The 18,609-nt window shown below is 51.7% G+C and overlaps 1 protein-coding gene across 1 annotated transcript in view; it reads left to right on the top strand.

Moving 5' to 3' along the window:
* The window catches only part of Nkain1 (sodium/potassium transporting ATPase interacting 1), a 41,300-nt gene that overhangs the window by 16,342 nt on the left and 6,349 nt on the right, over window positions 1-18,609 (top strand). The window contains exons 2-3 of the mRNA XM_052717474.1: window positions 16,362-16,499; window positions 17,979-18,059. Coding sequence (XP_052573434.1) covers window positions 16,362-16,499; window positions 17,979-18,059 — 219 coding nt within the window. The remainder of the gene's footprint in view (window positions 1-16,361; window positions 16,500-17,978; window positions 18,060-18,609) is intronic.

The following is an 18,609-nucleotide window of genomic DNA, read 5'->3' as shown; positions in this document are numbered from 1 at the left end:
TGTTATATGTGGTAGAGTTGGGACTTGAACCTGGTATTCCTGATGCTGAGCCCCAAGCTCTTCAAACCCTACACTGCCCCTCTGTAACCTGAGACTCTCCTCTCAAAGTGTCTCCAGTGAGGATTTAGCAGTTTGCTCATAACAGACACCACAGTCCTTACAGGGGACCTCGGCATTACTAAGGGACCTGCTCTGACCACACCCATCTCTGTTAGACAAGAGTCTACTTACTCATTCAGCAGCAGAGTCCAGTAGAGACAAGCCAGCTACTAGGGGACGGACCAAGTCCAGCTGTTGCTGAAAGCTTTGTTGTCTTAGTTCATAACTTGTTTGTTTTTTAGAATAGGGTCTTGCTGTGTAGCCCAGGCTGGGAGGAACTTGGTATGTAGCTGAGGCTGGTCTCACACCTGCAACGATCGCCTGGCCTATGCCTTCAGAGTCGCAGGATTACAGGCATGCTCCATTACACCCAACCGTTGAGATATAAACATGGGGGCCTCTGTTCCTTCTCTTCCCTGGTCCTGAGGCCCCCGAATGTTAAGGGAACGTCTGGACCTGGGAGTAGGTGCAGACTTAGACTCCCCAGAGGCTTGTGATCAGTCTCGGGTACTTCAAGATGCTCAGCCTGTCACTGCCTGTTTGCTGGTCAGTAGCCCCACAGAATATTGGAGTGGACTGCAGTCCCCAAGCTGCCACAGATTGTCATCCCCAAGACAGGCCGCCAGGGACAAGGATCCTCTGCTGAAGTGAGAAGCTGTCTGAGACTGGGCTTGTGGGAGCCCGGGCCCATCCAACAGGAAGTGGGCCATGGCAGGTTTGGGAGGCATGGTTTAGGAAGACTCGTTAGGATCAAATGCCTGATGAGGGACCCCTGGGCAGTGGGGAGCCCTCTCTGTCTAGCAGAGATGCTGCCATATGCTTCTCCCCCAAGAGGCAGTCAATTGCTCTGCCTCTCCCAGCCAGTCCCCTTATCCATAAAGTGGAGGTGCTGATTAACCACACCTGGCACCTCTTTTTTTTGTTTCTTTGATTTAGTGGTTTGGGTTTTTACACTTACTTATTTAATTAGTGTTGTTTTGGTTAGGGTTACTATTGCTGTGGTGAAATGCCGCGACCAAAAGCAACTTGGGGAGAAAAGGGTTTATTTGGCTTACACTTGCACATCACTGTTCATCACCGAAGGCAGTCAGGACAGGAACTCAAACAGGGCAGGAGCCTGGAGGCAGGAGCTGATACAGAGGCTGAGGAGGAGCGCTGCTTATTGGCTTGCTCCCCATGGCTTGCTCAGCCTGCGTTCTTACAGAACCAGCCCAGGGTAGCACCACCCACCATGGGCTGGGTCCTCCTACAGTAATCACTAATTAAGAAAACGCTCTAAGGCTTGCTTACAGCCAGATCTTCTGGAGGCGTTTTCTGAGAGGTCTCCTCCTCTCAGACAACTGCAGCTTGTGTCAAGGGGACACAAAACTAGCCAGCACAAATTGTGTGTGTGTGTGTGCGTGTGTGTGTGTGTGTCTGCGCACGCGCGTGTGCGTGCACAGACACATTCGAGTATGTGCATGCATGCCATGGCGCGTATATGTCAGAGGACAACTTGCACACATTGATTTTCTCCCTCTCCAGGATGGTTCTGGCGACAGAACTTGGATCATCAGCCTTGGCAGCCAACGCTGTTGTTACCCGTTGGGCTGTTTCTCAGGCTCGAACTCTGTAGCCCAGGCTGACCTCTTGTTTCAGTCTCCTAAGTGTTGGGGTTACAGATGTGAGTTACTGTGTCCAGATGGCAGTTAACTGAGGCTTTGCAAACAGTGGCTGTAGTAATATTGGCCTTTATACACCTCCACCAGGCTCTCTGAGTGTGTCTGTGAGACCTGTAGCCATGGCTTCTGGATAGAGTGAATACACTCTCCAGTTTCACACAGGCTCTGATGATACAAGAAGGGTCCCTGACAGCATCCCTCAGCACAGGCCTGGAGAAGAGGATGGCATCCAATCCCTGCCTTCTTTCCTCATTTCTCCAGGGAAGGACAGGGGCTCTGGCATCAGGGGTCCTTTAAGGACTGTTCTAGAAAGCAAGTTTATGCCATTCCTCCTGAGGATCCAGTTGAGGGCACAATTCTAGACAATATGATGAGCAGTGGCAGCTGCTGGCTCCTCTCTGCTTAGGGACTGTGGGCAAGAGTCTGCTGTTTAATATTGTTCTGTGGTCTTGGTGCTTCTGGGGATGGTCCGTGGGGAACAGGACGGGCGGGTGAGCCACAGCCTGGAAGTCTCACTGAATAAGTCACAACATTATAGACATTCCCGGGAGGGAGGACTCCAACCCACCAACACCTATGAGCTCAGGAAGGGTCTCATTTGTGAAGAGAAGGTAGACCAGCTCATGGGGCAGTGAGTGTGGTAAGAGCTGGGACTCCAGCCAGAGACCCTGGTGGAAATCCCCGGCAGCCCCATGACCATACTAGTTACATTGTGTTTCTGTTTCCTCCAGTGCAAAGATCCGAGTCTGGGCAGCATGTCTGTGAGGGTTAACTGAATGGAGGCTTTTTAGAACCAGGAGGTACATGGTGTGGATGTGTTGCCAATTCTCTTTCCTCTTGGCATTCTGGAGCTGTAGTACAGTGCCTTATGAGATGAGTCCTCAGTGTTGGCGCATAGTAGGTTCTACAAATAAGACTTCCCCTGTCAGCTCTTCTCTGGCCTCCTGTGCAGCCAGCCCCTCCCCGACCACCCCCACACAGATTCTGTCAGCACTCTGGCTCAGGGCCAGGAAATGATTGCAAAAGGTAGCCAGACTTTGTCTATCCTGCCCCCCCCCCAGCACCCTCTTTAATCTCCAGGCCTACCCAGGGCAGATTGTAGGTGTCTGGTTATGAGCTTGGCCTCTGGTCATACCACCTGGCTTGCTGACGATCAGCCCCCTTTAGCCCTGAGATCTTGGGCTAGAGATTGTCATCCGTAGAAGGGTGGGATGATGACCCATTCGTCATTTGTAGTTGTGAGGGCTGAATGAGACGATGCATGCAAGAGCTTGGCACAAAGCCTGGTGGCGTTGGTGCAATGCAAAATCTTAGCCATTGTCATTACGCTGTGCTCAAGTTCAAAGCAGAAATCTGTTCAAAAGGGTATCCCCTTAGGGTGCCCTGTGCAACCCCCTTCCCCCACAGTCCCTTCTCACACTCCGTGACTATAGACCCCAAATAACTTTTCACAGGGTCCTCACTTGGGCCAGACTGGAATGAGGCACCCCAACCCCTATGACAGGTAGATAACCAGGGCAAGTGGGTGTGGGTGTGTGAGACACACTCAATTTATCACTGAGTCCTTAATGTCCGTGACTAACACCTATGTACATAAACCTTCAGCCTGTGTCAGGTAGGGCCGTGCAGAGGGATGGGTGCCATGGGTTTAGGCTCCCTCACCCCTTCAAGCCTCCACACCCTCCATCCATCCCGTAGGACCAAAGCGAACATGTCCCAGGGCATCATAACTCACAATCTGCACCTTTCAGGACTGGGACGCAAAGTGTTTGGGACCCTGGGGCGGAGGGTCTCTTGTGCACCTGCTGGCTCCTGACTGCCACCTCCCACCGCTGTTGCTGGGAAGACTTCCCCACCTGGCTCTTAGGCAGAAGTGGTTGCGGTTGCCATAGCAGTGAGGCTGGTTTTCCTCAGCACTTCCTTCCCCGGAGCCTCAAGGCAAGAGGATCACTAAGTCAGCCAGGGATGGGATGCTTTCCTTCCCGGGTCACAGGAAGGGTGGCATCAGCCAGGAGAGGTGACCCCACGTCAGGTAACAGATGCTTCCACGGTAGCATTTAGCCACACTGGAGTACTCCCCCGACCCAGGCTGCTTTCATGCTCTGCCCCAACCCTGCCCGGTCTGTCATCCAGACACTGGAGCGTGCGCACTGTGTCCTCCGTGCCCTCGGCTCTAGTCAGTGGGTGCTTCCAGGCCCCCTCCCTCCACAAGATTACCGCACCCCACCCCACCCCACACAGGGTTTCTCTGTGTAGTTTTGGTGCCTGTCCTGGAGTTCGCTCTGTAGACCAGGCTGGCCTTGAACTCACAGAGATCCGCCGCGTGGCTCTGCCTCTTGAGCGCTGGGATTAAAGGTGTGCACCACCACCACTGGGCTCCACAAGATTTTTGGTTGAATACTGTTGCCTCCTCACCTTCAGATCCCATCCTCAGGCAAGCCTTCCTGACCACGCCCACTGCAGCGCTCTTCCTGCACCCTTCCTTCAGAACACAGAGTGTGTGTGTGTGTGTGTGTGTGTGTGTGTGTGTGTGTGTGTGTGCGCGCGCGCGCGCGTGCGTGTGTTTGAAACAAAGTTTCACGTAGCCCAAACTTGCTATGTAGCTGAGGCTAGCTTTTAAACTCCTGATCCTCCTGCCTCCGCCTCCCAAGTTCTAGGATCATAGGCATGCACTACCATTCCTGAAAGTTGCACTGTAGAAGCTGAAGAGATGTCTTAGCAGTTGAGAGCACTGGCAGCCCTTCTGGAGGACCAGAGTTTGAGTTCCAGCACCCACACGAGGTGGTTCACAACCGTCTGGAACTTCAGTTTCACGATCCAGCACTTTCTTCTGGCATCCTTGGGCACTGCACACGTTTGATGCCTACACATACACACATTAAAATTAAAATATCTTTAAGATGGGCAGTGGTGGCTCGTGCCTTTTCCCAGCACTCGGGAGGCAGAGGCAGGCTGATCTCATTGACTTCGAGGCCAGCCTGGTCTACAGAGTGAGTTCCAGGACAGCTAGGGCTACACAAGGAAACCTTGTCTTGGATCTCCCCCCCACACACACACAAAAGAAAAATATCTTTAAAAATTAAGATGTAATTGACATGTTATAAAATTTTCCTTTCATGTGTGTATATATGTAGTTGTGTATGTCTTCACAAGTACACTCACATGTGTTCTCATGTAATTACATGCTAAGAATGCATCAACTATTGAGCTCAAGCCCTATTACTTTTTTTTAAAAAAAGTTTTTTGAGACTTAAGAATCATATAACCCTGGCTGGCTTCAGCCTCGCTCTGTAGCCCAAGCAGACCTTGAATGCTTATTTCTCTTGTCTCAGGCCCAGCAAGATCTTCATTTTCAGGATGGGCAACTTGCCTGCTTCATTACTTGGCTGATTGTGATTTTGATATCATAACAAAGGAACTATTGTCTAATCTAAGGTCCTGCAGAGTTAGACCTATGCTTTTGTTTTGTTATTGTTGATTTTGGAGACAGTGTTTCTCTCTATAGCCCTGGCTGTCCTGGAACTCGTTCTGTAGACCAGGCCGGCCTCGAACTCAAAGATTCATCTGCCTCTGCCTCCCTAGTGCTGGGATTAAAGGCCTGCACCACCACTGCCCAGCCTTTACTTTGTTTTTTGAGACAGCGTCTCACTATGTAGTGTTGTTTGGCCCAGAACTCAAGACCAGGCTGGTCTGGAACTCATAGAGATCTACCTGCCTCTGCCTCCTGAGTGCTTGGTATATACCACTATGCCCCGCCCATTTTTTTTTTTTAAAAACAAAGGTTGTTACTATTTTGATGGAGAATGTGCAGAGTCTGCAGACCAACTGGGAAAATACAGCCACCCTATGGCTGTTAACACATCCTGTTGGCCTCCATCAGTTCCTAGCCATGTGACCTCCGGCAAGTGTTCAAACCTCCCTCGCCTCCATTTCTCCTCTGTAAAAAGGGGTGAGGGGGTGGCAGGGGTAGCAGGGGTGGGGACCAAGCCTGTTTTTGTTTCCATTTCCCCCACTTCATCTCCCTCCCACTTAGCACTCAGGCAGTCCGAAGCTCCGTCGTAATTAATCCTGTGCCTAAGTGCCGGCTCTGTAAGGTGCTTTCTGTCCAGGGTTTTTTGGCTTAATTATAGGGTGGTGTGCATTGTATTTAGTCAGTGAATCTGATTAATCATCGTTTTATTTATCTGGATGTTTGTCTGCAGCCGGCATCTCTGGGGAGGTCTTTATGCTGAGTTTTCTTGGCTCTGAATGCTCTCCCTGCCTTCGGGGCTCCTCTTCAGAGGACAGTCTCCTTCCAGGCCTTCACTGCCTGCTCCAGAGCCTGCTGGGGGCCTGCATCTAGAAGCTGGGCCTCCCGGGGGCTCATAATGTGGATATAGGAATGTCAGCATTGCCAAGAATTGAGAGTCCTGGGAGAACTGGAACCCAAGCCTGGAAAAGAGTTCTGGGCGCTGTCCTCAGGTTGCTGGGAACATCCCCCACATGTTCACCTCATCCCCCATCTCCAGTCCAGTTCCCTCTAAGGCTCTTTCTTGGCTGTCTGCTTAGAATTTCTCTTCCCCAGGAAGAGATGACTCAGTAGTTAAGAACACGTGAGGTTCCCAGCACCTATACCAGCTTGTAATTCCAGCTACTGGAGGTCTGACACTCCCTTCTGTCCTCCATTGGTACTGCACGCACATATGTGCACACATCCATAACTAAAAATAAAACCTTGCCAGGTGGTGGTGGCACACGCCTTTAATCCCAGCACTCGGAGGCAGAGGCATGTGGATCTCTGTGAGTTCGAGGTCAGCCCGGTCTACAGAGTGAGTTCCAGGACAGCCAGAGCTGTTATATAGAGAACCCTGTCTCCAAAAACCAAAAAAAAAAAAGAAGAAGAAGAAGAAAAGAAAAGAAAGAAAAAAGAAAAAAGAAATCTTGAGGGGAAAAGGAAAAAATTCCTCTGCCCCTAGACCACAAATGGAGCCCTGACTTTCCCTTCCAGCCTCAACTTCCCCTTCCCGTCACCTCTCACTGCACCCAGCCAGTCATTGATATTATCCCAAGTTGCCCAGGACTTCCTTGCTTGTCTCTCAAAGTGCTCTGCCCTGAGAAAGCCCCAGGTAATCTAGAACGGTGGTCCACCTGCCTCGGGCTCGGGGACTCGCTTGTGTGTGTTTATCATCTGTGGCTTATTTCATGTGGCACTTTTGCTTCCTTATGCAAGATTGCTCCTCCAAAGCAAAGCCTTGCGGACCGTGACTGAGTCTCACAATCCCTGTCCCCCTTCATCTTTCCCCTCATCCTGTCCACATGCTCCTGCAACCTACCTTCCCATCATGCCTAGCACAGCCCTCTCTTCATACCCTCTTGCAATGGCTACACTGTGTCCTACTATGTGCCCGCATGGCGCTGTGCCACATTCAAATGGCATCTCTGTAAAGCCTTCCTGAACTCCCCCAAGGGATTCCAGGGTTTTCTCTTTTCTGTCACTGTCTTTTCATTGCCTAGGAGTGCTTTGTGTGGAGGCCAGAGGTGGTCAACCTTAGGGGTTCTTCAGGGGCCATCTTTTTTTGTGTGTTTTTTTTTGGGGGGGTTGTTGTTAGTTTGGTTTTTTGTTTTGTTTTGTTTTGTTTTGTTTTTTTTGAGACAAGGTTTTTTTGTGTAGCCCTGGCTGTCCTGAAACTCACTCTGTAGACCAGGCTGGCCTCGAACTCACAGAGATCCACCTGCCTCTGCTTCCCGAGTGCTGGGATTAAAGGCATGTGCCACAATCACCGCCCACCTTTTGTTTTGTCTTAATATGATCTCTTTTTAAATATTCGGGGGGATTTGCTTTATTTTATGTGTGGGTACTTGCCTCGTGTACAGGTGTACCACGTGCATGCAATGCCCTCAGAGACCAGGAGAGGGTGTTGGATCCTCTGCAACTAGCGTTACAGACAATTGTTCGCACTGATGTGGGTGCTGCAAACTGAACCTGTGTCCTCTGGAAAGTAGTCAGTGCTCTTAACCACTGAGCCATCTCTCCAGCCTCCTACATTGTGAGACAGAGTCTCTCACTGGAACTTGAGGCGTACTGTGAAGGACGGCCAGAGAGCCCCACGGGTTCGCCTGCCTCTGCCTCGTCAGCCCTGGGATTGTAAGCGCGCACCGCACCGCACCGTAGACTGGAGTGATTGCGCCGCCATTGCAGGTTAGGCTCACAGCCGAAAGGCAAGCATTTGCCCTCAGGCTCAGCTTTCTACACACGTTCTGGGGATCAGAATAGGGGCTCATCCCTGTAGAGCAAGGGCCTTAGGAACTGAGCTAGCCCCACCTCAGCCCTCCCTATCACCATCTTAGTAAGGTATGTGAACTCATTTAGTTTGCAACTCCAGGAAGTAGGGAGGATGGAGGATGGAGAATCGTGTGTGTGTTTGTGTGTGTGTGTGTGTGTGTGTTTTCTCCAGGCAGGGTTTCTCTGTGAAACAGTCCTGGCTGTCCTGGAACTCACTCTGTAGACCAGGCTGGCCTCGAACTCACAGAGATCCGCCTGGCTCTGCCTCCCGAGTGCTGGATTAAAGGTGTGCGCCACCACCGCCAGGCAGGATGGAGAATCTGGGACTCGGGGAAAATGAATCCCAGCCCACACAGCGGGCCAGTAGCATCGTGAACTCAAGCAGTCTGCCTTCAGAGCACCTTCTGCCTCTCGCTGGCACGGTAAACTGCTTCTTGCTGTCCGAAGTGAGTGGTGCCCGGGGGGGGGGGGGGGGGGGGGGGGGGGGGGGGGCGCGCAGGGTTAGGGCCCTCTGCTCCTCCGGGGAGGGGCTGGGGAGTGGGGGTGGGCAGTGTGCCACCTCAAAGGCAAAGCCCATAGGAGGGCTTTTGGTATCCACCAAAAAGTCAAGTCCGAAAGTTGGCAATCAGGTTGAAATCCATGTCATGCCAGAACCCAGAAATCAGGTTCCAGGTTCCAGGTCTAGGCAGGAGGCATCCAGGCTGGAGGTGGGGCAGTGCAGCCCCAGATTCAGGTGTAAGCTCTATAGGGCTTCTGTGGGCTCTCCTGGGTACAGAGTGAGTGACAGAGGAGTTGAGCTGGGGAGTCCTGGGGTTTTGGAATGAATCTAGACGGCACTGCAAGGAGTCTAGCCTTGTCTCCATCTCCAGAGGAGGAAACTGAGTCACAGAGGCATGGTGGCCTTCTGCATTGCCTCCCCTTGCGGCTTCTAAGGGTTTACCAGGTGGTGAATGAAGAAACAGGCCCAGTGGGGTGTTGGGGTACTTTGATTTTTGTTGATTTTCCCCTCATAGTCCTGCCCTGGGCTGTTCTGGGGTTTATGCAAATTAATGTAGATGTATGTTAATTGGATCACTACCAGTCAGCATGCACTAATGGGGCTGCCAGCTCAGAGATATGGTGAGACAGAGCTGTCCAGAAGGGGCCCAAGGAGCCCCCAGCTGAGAAAGGAGTATGGGTCAGTGGTCACTGAGATGAAGGGGTGGGGTTGCCATGGATACAGAGGCCAAAGCCCTGCCTCTTGACAGGACCAGACTGGCCAGATCAGCCTGCTGGGCCTCACTAAAGCTCCAAGCTGGTCTCTGAGGATTAATTACCCGGAAGGTGAGGACCAACTGCTTTCTACCTCCCCCCCCCGACCCAGTCCAAGTAGAGGGCTGGGCCACAGCAGGAGGGCCTGAGGACAGACAGATGGCAGTCTGGGGTTTGGATACAGAGATCTGAAGTGAGGAAGAGGGTGCCTACTTCCAGAGCAGAAGGCCCCTCCAGCAGGCCTCTTTTTTTTTTTCTTTTGAGACAGGGTTTCTCTGTGTAGCTTTGGATCCTTTCCTGGAACTTGCTCTGTAGACCAGGCTGGCCTCGAACTCACAGGGATCCCCCTGGCTCTTCCTCCCGAGTGCTGGGATTAAAAGCGTGCACCACCACTGCCTGGTTCCAGCAGGCCTCTTAAGGGGTGGTACAGAGGGGCTCAATTGCTAAGCTTTGTGAGCATGGGTGGCAGGGAAGAGTGAGAGCTTGGACCACATAGTGGCTGAACTTGAGTTCTGCGGTGTCTTCATACTTGCGCCTTCCACAGCTCTGGGCCTCAGTTTCCTCATTTGTACCTTGGGATGGGATTAGAGGATATAGCATGGATGTGAAGGTCAATATACAGCGGCACTTAATAAAGTACACTATGGTAGACCCTTAAGGTTGTCGCAGTCCTGGGGGCTTTGGTTTGTCCCTTTATAAGAGGACACTCCTCACTTGTCCATGTTCCTCGTTCCCTTCCTCTGGGCCTAGTACTAGTGTCCTTAGAGGAGAGAGATGACATGAGCCGTGTCCCCAAGATAGGAGCTGAGCTCATTTTCCATCAGGGAGTTTTCAGGACTTGGCCCACAAAAAGCACTGTGTTGGCTCAGCTGGTAAAGATGCCTTGCTGCCAAGCCTGGCAGCCTGAGGTCAACCCCTGGGGGAGCCTACATGATGGGAAGTGAGAACTGACCTCTGAACGTTGTCCTTTGACCTACGCATGCGCACGCCATGATACACACACAAATAAATAAATGTGATATTAAAAACAATCTTTAAGCCAGATGGTGGTGGTATACACCTTTAATCCCAGCACTTGGGAGGCAGAGGCAGGCAGATCTCTGTGAGGCCAGCCTGGTCTACAGAGCGAGTTCCAGGGCTACACAGAGAAACGCTGTCTCAAAAAAAAAAAAAAAATTTTTTTTTTTTAAAGAACCATCTGTAGGTGAATGAATGGATGCTCTGTGTTCAGAACAGTGTGTCTGGGAGAGAAGTGCTTGCTAGTTGCAGGGTGACTCAGGAGACACACTTCGGTCAACGCTGTCACCTCCCCACACTGTCCAGAACAGCAGTGCATGCAGGACCGGGTTCCAGAGTCTGCCACCTCTGTCTGAGTAACTTCAGAAGTTGGGTAACAGCAGCAGGGACAGGATGCCCTTGGCCTGCAGCCCCCGAAGGAGAAGAGAGGGTGAATCTAGATGAAATCAGGTTGGAGGAGGCAGAGCTTTGAGGGCCAGGAGAGTCAGGGCCATGCTAGCCCAGGGGCTCCTAGAGTCATGTGGTCGGGCTTGGCAGCCACTGCCTAATCCAGTGAGCCATCTCACCAGCCCAGCTCATTTGGTTTTTGTTTTTTTAAACGAAGTCTTATATAGCCCAGGTTGACCTCGAATTCAATATGTAGCGGAGGCTGGCCTTGAATTTCTGATCCTCCTGCCTCTACCTCCCCAGTGCTAGGAATATAGGTGTGTGCTACTACGCTTGGCTTTTTAAAACCTTTTTTATGTAGGTGTTGGGATCTGAGTCAGCCTCATACACTGCCACTCAGCTGTCCCCTTGCCACTCACTGCCCCCCCCACTTTAACTTCCTTTTTTAAATTATTTTATTTTATGTGCACTGGTGTTTTTGCCTGCATGTGTGTCTGTGTGAGGGTGTAGGAACTCCTGGAGTTACAGACAGTTGTGGGCTCCCATGTGGGTGCTGGAAGTTGAACCCAGGACCTCTGGAAGAGCAGCCCAGTGCTCTTAACTGCTGAGCCATCTCTCCAGGACTTTAACTTTCTTCCTTTTTTTTTTTTTTTTTTTTTTTTTGGAGACAGGGTTTCTCTATGTAGCCTTGGCTAAACCAGGCTGGCCTTAAACTCAAAGATCTCCTCTGCCTACCTCTGCTGGCCCAGTAGCTTTAACTTTCTTTTTTTTTTTTTTTTTTTTTGATTTTTCGAGACAGGGTTTCTCTGTGTAGCTTTGCGCTTTTCCTGGAACTCACTTGGTAGTCCAGGTTGGCCTCGAACTCACAGAGATCCGCCTGGCTCTGCCTCCCGAGTGCTGGGATTAAAGGCGTGCGCCACCACCGCCCGGCTAGCTTTAACTTTCTTAAACACATTATCTCGCTGGGCAGTGGTGACACACGCCTTTAACCCCAGCACTTGGGAGGCAGAGGCAGGAGGATCTCTTGAGAGTTCCAGGACAGCCAGGGCTACACAGAGAAACCCTGTCTCAGGAAAAAAAAAAAAAACAAAAACAAAAACAAAAAACATTATCTTAGTTGTGAGCCAGTTCAGAGCTCCAGATGTGTGTGTTTGGAACCTCGTCTCCTGTCCCCACGCTGGGTGACCCCTCAGAACTGCTGTCTCTTCCTGGCTCTCAGTTCTGCATTTACTGTCGCATGCATTTGGTGTCTTTTTCTGGCTTTTGTGTTTTACAGTGGACTGCTGTGTGGCTTGCTTTTCTAACTTAACAGTGATAGCTTTGGCTGGTTTCCAGTGGGATCATGGCTCGGAGGAGGGCTGCTGGGGCTCTGGAAAGAAGACAGGGACGCTGATGCTGTTCCTATGACAAAGCACCAGAGGTGTCCCCAAAGGTCACTAGGCACAGAGGAATGTACAGTAGTCCCCATCATCAGCCACCAGAGGCCATGGCCTGTCTCTCCTCCTTCTCTCTCTCAACCGCCCTCCCTCCTGCCCTCCCACCTCCCTCCCTCCCTCTGCCCTACCCCACCCATCTTTCTTTACTTCCTTCTGCTTTCTTTCCTGCCCCCCTTCTTCTGGTTTTGGAGATGCGGTTTCACTATATAGCCCAGGCTGGCACACATTTGCAGTGGGCCCTCCTGCCTCTGTCTCCCAAGGGCTACGATTACAGGTGTGTGCTATCTATCCTCTTGGAGCCCTGCCTTCTAAGACAGAGGCCACCAGGTTTGTTGACGGCCTCACGTGCCCCTGTCCTTAGCCTAGGGCCTGGCCCAGAAGGTGCTTACGAAATCTATCTATTCAGTGGGTTAAATCCCTCCCCTGTCCTTGCCAAAGCCCCTCCTGGTCTCCACCACTCTCCCTCTAAGCCCCGCTAAGACACTCTTTCAGCTGACACACAATAGTGCTGGCCCCAGGTGGAGCCCCGAGGTGGGTCTGGTTTAGGAGCTGGGAGCCCCCTCCCCTCAGGCAAGTGGCCGCCCCTCCCAGCTGTCACTGTGCTGAGCCCTAATGAGGGCCTCACTAGTCAAGATCTCTGGGGCTCCTTCCAGCCTGCGGCATCCGCTCTAGCCCACCCCCTCATTTCACGGATGAGGGGCTGAGTCGAGTGTAATTTTGTCAGCTGCTTCAGAAATCCACTGGGAAGGGGGGCTTTGAGGCACACGGAGGACTGCTGCCTTGTGCTGAGGACCAACTGTGTCTGACACCCCACTAGCCGAGCGCTTTATGTGGCAGAACACGGCGTCAGCGAGGAAACCCAGGCCCATAGAGGGAGAGGCACCTGCCCAGGGTTGCAGGCTGAGGCAGTGACTGAGCTGGGTTTCCCTCCAGTCTGCCAGACCCCAAATAGGGAGATTCACTCCTCAAAGTCAGTCAGAGGCAGAAGAGGGCTGCTCTTTCCGTTCCTCCAGGACTTTCAGGGCACCACCCTCCTCTTCCCCCAGACAGCCAGACTTCTGCAGCTAAGGCATATGGCTGCACACTGGAATATTGGCCAGGGAAGTAGTTGACTTGAAAAATGGATGGGTAGGGCCTGAGGTACTAGAGGCTTCTGATAAAGTTCCATGGCTCTTTGCCCGGCCCCTTCCCTGCCTCCGCTCTAGCCAGCTTCCTGGGGCTCGGGTGGGTCCATGTGTATTAATTCCCACCCCCACCCAGCTTTCCACCTGGGATTGGGCTCCTGGGGTTGGAGTCTAGACAGACAAGAGCATCCTACTGAGACCAGAGGCAGCCCTGACAAGGGGCTGCAGGTTCCCATAGCAACAGCATCCCCCTCAGCTGGCAGCCACCTGATAAATAAATAATCAGGGTTTGGGGGTGGGGAGCTAAGGGCCAGGGGTAGGGCATCCAGGCAGACTAGGTCTTCACTCTGGAGAGGAGGAGCGTGCATGTGCAGACCTGAAGTATTCTGGGAGAGGAGGGTTGGGACATCCAGGTGAGAGAAAACATGGATGGTGAAAGTGGTCAGATGGGAGATTTGTCCCATTAGTGACCCGTAAGCGTGGGGATATTAGAGAGCAGGAAGAATGCTTGGACTTAGAACTGAAGTGTCCAACTCTTGCATCTGGACACATCAGAGGAGTGGACGATGGAAATGGACCAGGTCCAGCAGATTAAGTTTACAATGAATACTGTAGCATGATAGAGTGGGTTTGTAAACCCAGCACTCTGGAGGCTGAGGCAGGAGGATCTCAAATTCCAGGACAGCCTGGGCTCCATAGCAAGATCCTGTGTGCGAAACAAAAGAAAAACCAAAAACAAACAAACAACAAACAAAAAGTTTTCAGAGATGGGGCAAGCCCTGGAGAGCATTGGGTGACGTGTGGCAGTCAAAAGACTGTCAACCCCTGTTGGGACCTTGGGAGAATGGGAGGAGGAAAGAGAAACAGACTTCCCTACGAAACTTCAGGAAGGGGACGGGGCCAAGGACAGGGGATGGTAATGGTACAGCCAGGGGAGGCCTCACGGAACCCCGTGGGCTCGAGAATCAAGAAGACAGCCAGGTGATGGTGGTGCACACCTTTAATCCCAGCACTCGGGAGTCAGAGGGGATCTCTGTGAGTTCGAGGCCAGCCTGGTCTACACAGAACAGTGGTTCTCAACCTTCCCAATGCTGAGACCCTTTAATAAATACAGTTCCTCAGGTTGTGGTGACCCCACACCATAAAATTATTTTGTTGCTACTTCATAACTGCAATTTTGCTATTGTTATGAATTGTAATATAAATATCTGATAGGAAGGATATCTGATACGTGACCCCCCCCCAGGGTCCTGACCCACAGGTTGAGAACCACTGACATAGAGACCCTGTCTCAAACAGAAGAGGAAGAAGAGGAGGAGGAAACACCCTCAAGACTGGCTTTTCCCTTGGCACTCACACATCGGGAGTCTTTGCTAAGGGAGCAGACTGCAAAATAACAAACACCCAGAGACCACTTGTGGCTTCTGGTCTCAGCAGGCTTCCCTGAACAAAACAACTTGGTTGCACACACCTGTAATCCCAGCGTTCCAGGAAGTGAGACAGGATTTCACCAATAACCTTGGCTACCGGTGGGGTGAGCCCAGAGTGGGCTACATGAGACCCTGTCACCAAATAAATTAATTCATTTAATTAAATAAAGGACTGGGAAGATGGCTCAGTGGTTAAAGCCCTTGCCACCAAGCCTGACAAGCTGAGTTTGATCCTGGAAGCCACAGACCCCCCAAAAGTTGTCCCCCTGACTGCCACGTGCTCACTGTAGCAAATTCACACTCACACACACACACAAATAAAATTTTTTTTTTTTTTTTTTTTTTTTTTTTTTTTTTTAAGATTTATTAATTTATTATGTATACAGTGTTCTGTTTGCATGTATCCCTGCAGACCAGAAGAGGGAGCCAGATCTCATTACAGATGGTTGTGAGCCACCATATGGGTGCTGGGAATTGAACTCAGGACCTCTGGAAGAACAGCCAGTGTTCTTAACCTCTGAGCCATCTCTCCAGCCCAAATTTTTTTTTTTTTAAGGCAAAGAGTGGAGTGAGGACAAGCCTATCGAGTTCTTTCCCCAGGGTCAGCCAGCCACCCAAGTCAGGGCTAGATTGTGGAGTCCATTAATTGTTGTGTATGGGTGAGGAGCCTGAGGCCCAGCAGGGCAGGTGACCCGTCCAAAGTCCCCCAGCAGACAGGGGCACACTCCCCACTCTCCACCTGTGCCCCTTGACTCCCGAGCTAGTGCCTGCTGGGAAGCATGGTACCTCGGTACCTAGATGAGACAGGTGGCAGAGAAAGGTCTGTTCTGCCACCTGCCTGCTGTGTGACCTTGGGTGAGTCATTTGTCCTCTCTGAAGCGCATGTTCTCTTTCCTCAAGATGACATAACGATCCTAGGCCCGTCTCCCTGCCAAGGCGTGTGCAGGGAGAGATGAACTTGGGATGCCTCTGACCATCTGCAGAGCCCTGTGAGGATTGTCACCAGCGAGAAGCAGATGGGAAGGTGCCAGGCTTGAGCCTGGCACTACCAGGCTCCCCTCACGTCCTGCCCAAGCCTGCAGCTTCTTTGGTCTCTGCCCAAGTTGTGCCATCTGTGTGGTGGCATCAGCCTGCTGCCCTGACAGGAAGAGACCCTGGGATCTCTCCCTTGACCCAAATCCCCCCGCCTCATTCCTAGGCAGACCCTCTGCTTCACTCTGGGGGTATGCTGTTGTAGTTTTTAGTGTTGGGTATCAGACCCAAGGTTTTGACGTGCTAGACAAGCACTCTACCTCTAAGCTATATTCCCAGCCCCCCAATTTAAAATATTTAATTACACTTATTTATTTGGGGTAATACTTGTGCATATCACAGGACCAATTATAGGAGTCAGTTCTCTCACCATTTGGGTCCTGGAAATCAACCTCAGGTAGTCAGGCTCAGTGGTCGGCACCTTTAGCCTCTCAGCCATCTTGCCCCCACCCCATGTCTGCTTTGAGCAATGATCTTACTGAGTTACCCAGGAAAGGCTTGCCAGCAGGACCCTGGCTCAGATTCCCACCCCTACCCCAAAGTCATGGTCAGCCATAAGGCCTTGACTTCCTCTTGCATTTACCCCTTCGGGGCTGAAGGAATGGGTGTCTTGAGTCTCTGTCCTTTTGGGTGGCAATTGTCTCAGCCTGTCTCTTCCACAGGTGGCTGCACTCCAGCGGCAGATCTTCGATTTCCTGGGCTACCAGTGGGCTCCCATCCTGGCCAACTTCCTGCATATCATGGCTGTCATCCTGGGCATCTTTGGCACCGTGCAGTATCGGTCCCGGTATCTCATCCTGGTACGTAGGGTAGCAAGGAAACATCAGGAAGTCGTGGCTTCTGTCCCTACTGACTGACGTTCACTGAGGACGTGGTCTGGCAGGTGTGGTGATGTGTATCTGTAATCCTAGAACTTGGGAGACAGAGGCAGTATCATCAAGAGTTCAGGATAGCCTGGGCTACACACTGAGACCCTACATTAAAAAAAAAAAATGGTCTGAAGGTAGCTGGTGTGGCTTTTTGAGGTCAGTGATTCCTGTGCTCCAGCCCCAGGGGTATGATGGGTATTCCCAGAGCCCTTCACTGCTATTGGTCTTCAAGACTCCTAGTCTCAGACATCCTCAGCCATGCGCCCCGCAGGTCTTGGTGCCTCTTCAGGTGGCCATATCAAGGAAACAGGCTTTTCCCTAGATTAACCCACATCCACACTTGATCCCTGTGGTATCAAGGGCATGCAGTGCTGTGCTACCAATGGCCTACTCATGCTCATTCTAGGTCGCGTCTCTCAGGTCCTAAAGGCACATTCCACCATGCTGGCTCTTCTGGCCCGTGCCTTCACCCACTAAGCCATCTCATCAGCCCCTGCAGTTTGTGTTTTTAAGATTTCATTTGCTGCCGGGCGGTGGTGGCGCACACCTTTAATCCCAGCACTCGGGAGGCAGAGGCAGGAGGATCTCTGTGAGTTCGAGGCCAGCCTGGGCTACAGAGTGAGTTCCAGGAAAGGCACAAAGCTACACAGAGAAAACCTGTCTTGAAAAACCAAAAAACAAAAACAAAACAAAAATTTCATTTGCTTATTTTAATTATGAAGGGGTGCACTTGAGTGTGGGTACCTGAGGAGGCCAGAAGGCAGCACTGGGTCCCCTGAACCTGAGGTGCACTTGAGTGTGGGTACCTGACGAGGCCAGAAGGCAGCACTGGGTCCCCTGAACCTGAAGGTACAGGTGGTTGTGAGCCTGCCCTTGTGTGGATGCTGGGAACAAAATCTCGCCTGAACTGCCGAGCCATCTCTCCAGTTTGCCTTTTGTTTTTGTGTTGTGTTGTGTTGTTTTATTTGTTTGTCTGTTTTTTTGAGACAGGGTGTCTCTGTGTAGCCCTGGTTGTCCTGGATCTCACTCTGTAGCCCAGGCTGGCCTCGAACTCACAAAGATCCCCCTGCCTCTGCCTCCTCTGAGTGCCGGGATTAAAGGTGTGTGCCACCACCGCCCGGCTCCAATTTGTATTTTTATAAACTCCTCAAAGTCATTGAAGTACATATAGAAGGGGTCTCTGCAAGGACCTGGGCTTAGGGCCAGCCCTTCCTCTAGCTGTGTGACCCAGAGAAGCTGAGCCTGCCTCTGGGCCTCAGGAGAGGGGAGAGGACATGCTTGCCCGGCAGGGCTGGGAAGGATAGATGCGGACTTGTAGCCTCCACCACAAGATCCCCTCCCCCTTGGAGTCTGTGTCCATTGGCTGAGCCATCCCTGGCCCCACCCTGAACTCAGCTTTGCTTTCCACAGTACGCAGCCTGGCTGGTGCTCTGGGTTGGCTGGAATGCCTTCATCATCTGCTTCTACCTGGAGGTTGGACAGCTATCCCAGGTAAGCCTCCGGCCTGGTGGTGTGCAGAGCACACAGCCTGACCTTCACCGCCCCTCCTGGGAGCTGGGACATGGTCTCTTCCACACACCTCTCTCCCTCTGCACACTAAGATAATCCATGCAGCCCGCTTGACCTCCAATTTTGTTTCTGGCCTCTTGTGCACCCCTCAAACAGTGATGGAACCGATGAGTCCAAAGAGCTCTTGCTGTGAAGATGAGCTGAGGACTCTAGACCAAGCTCAGTAAAAACCAAAGGCATGTGTTGGCCTCATGATAGGATGCGCAGGAAGGAGGTGAAAATGTCATCCATGCACTCTTTCTTGCTTAGGCACAAAGACGTGGCGGGTCCAGGGCTGATCAATATTTTTCAGAAAGAGACTAAGTGGCATTTTTTCGGGGGGGAAAACTGAACAAACTATGTCCTGGGGAGAAGAACTGAAGAAGACAGAGGTGTGTGGCTGGAAGAAGAGCCAGCCCAGAGAGACACAACTTCTATTTTTAGATAGAAAGGAGGCCAAATAGGTGAAGGAGAACCTTGGCTTCACGGTTCG

Source organism: Peromyscus californicus, unplaced genomic scaffold, assembly GCF_007827085.1.
Source record: "Peromyscus californicus insignis strain IS unplaced genomic scaffold, ASM782708v3 Scaffold_5__1_contigs__length_169319896, whole genome shotgun sequence".
Taxonomy (NCBI): Eukaryota; Metazoa; Chordata; class Mammalia; order Rodentia; family Cricetidae; genus Peromyscus; species Peromyscus californicus.
Note: the sequence above shows the minus strand (reverse complement) of the source record. Positions and strands in the feature narration are given on the sequence as shown.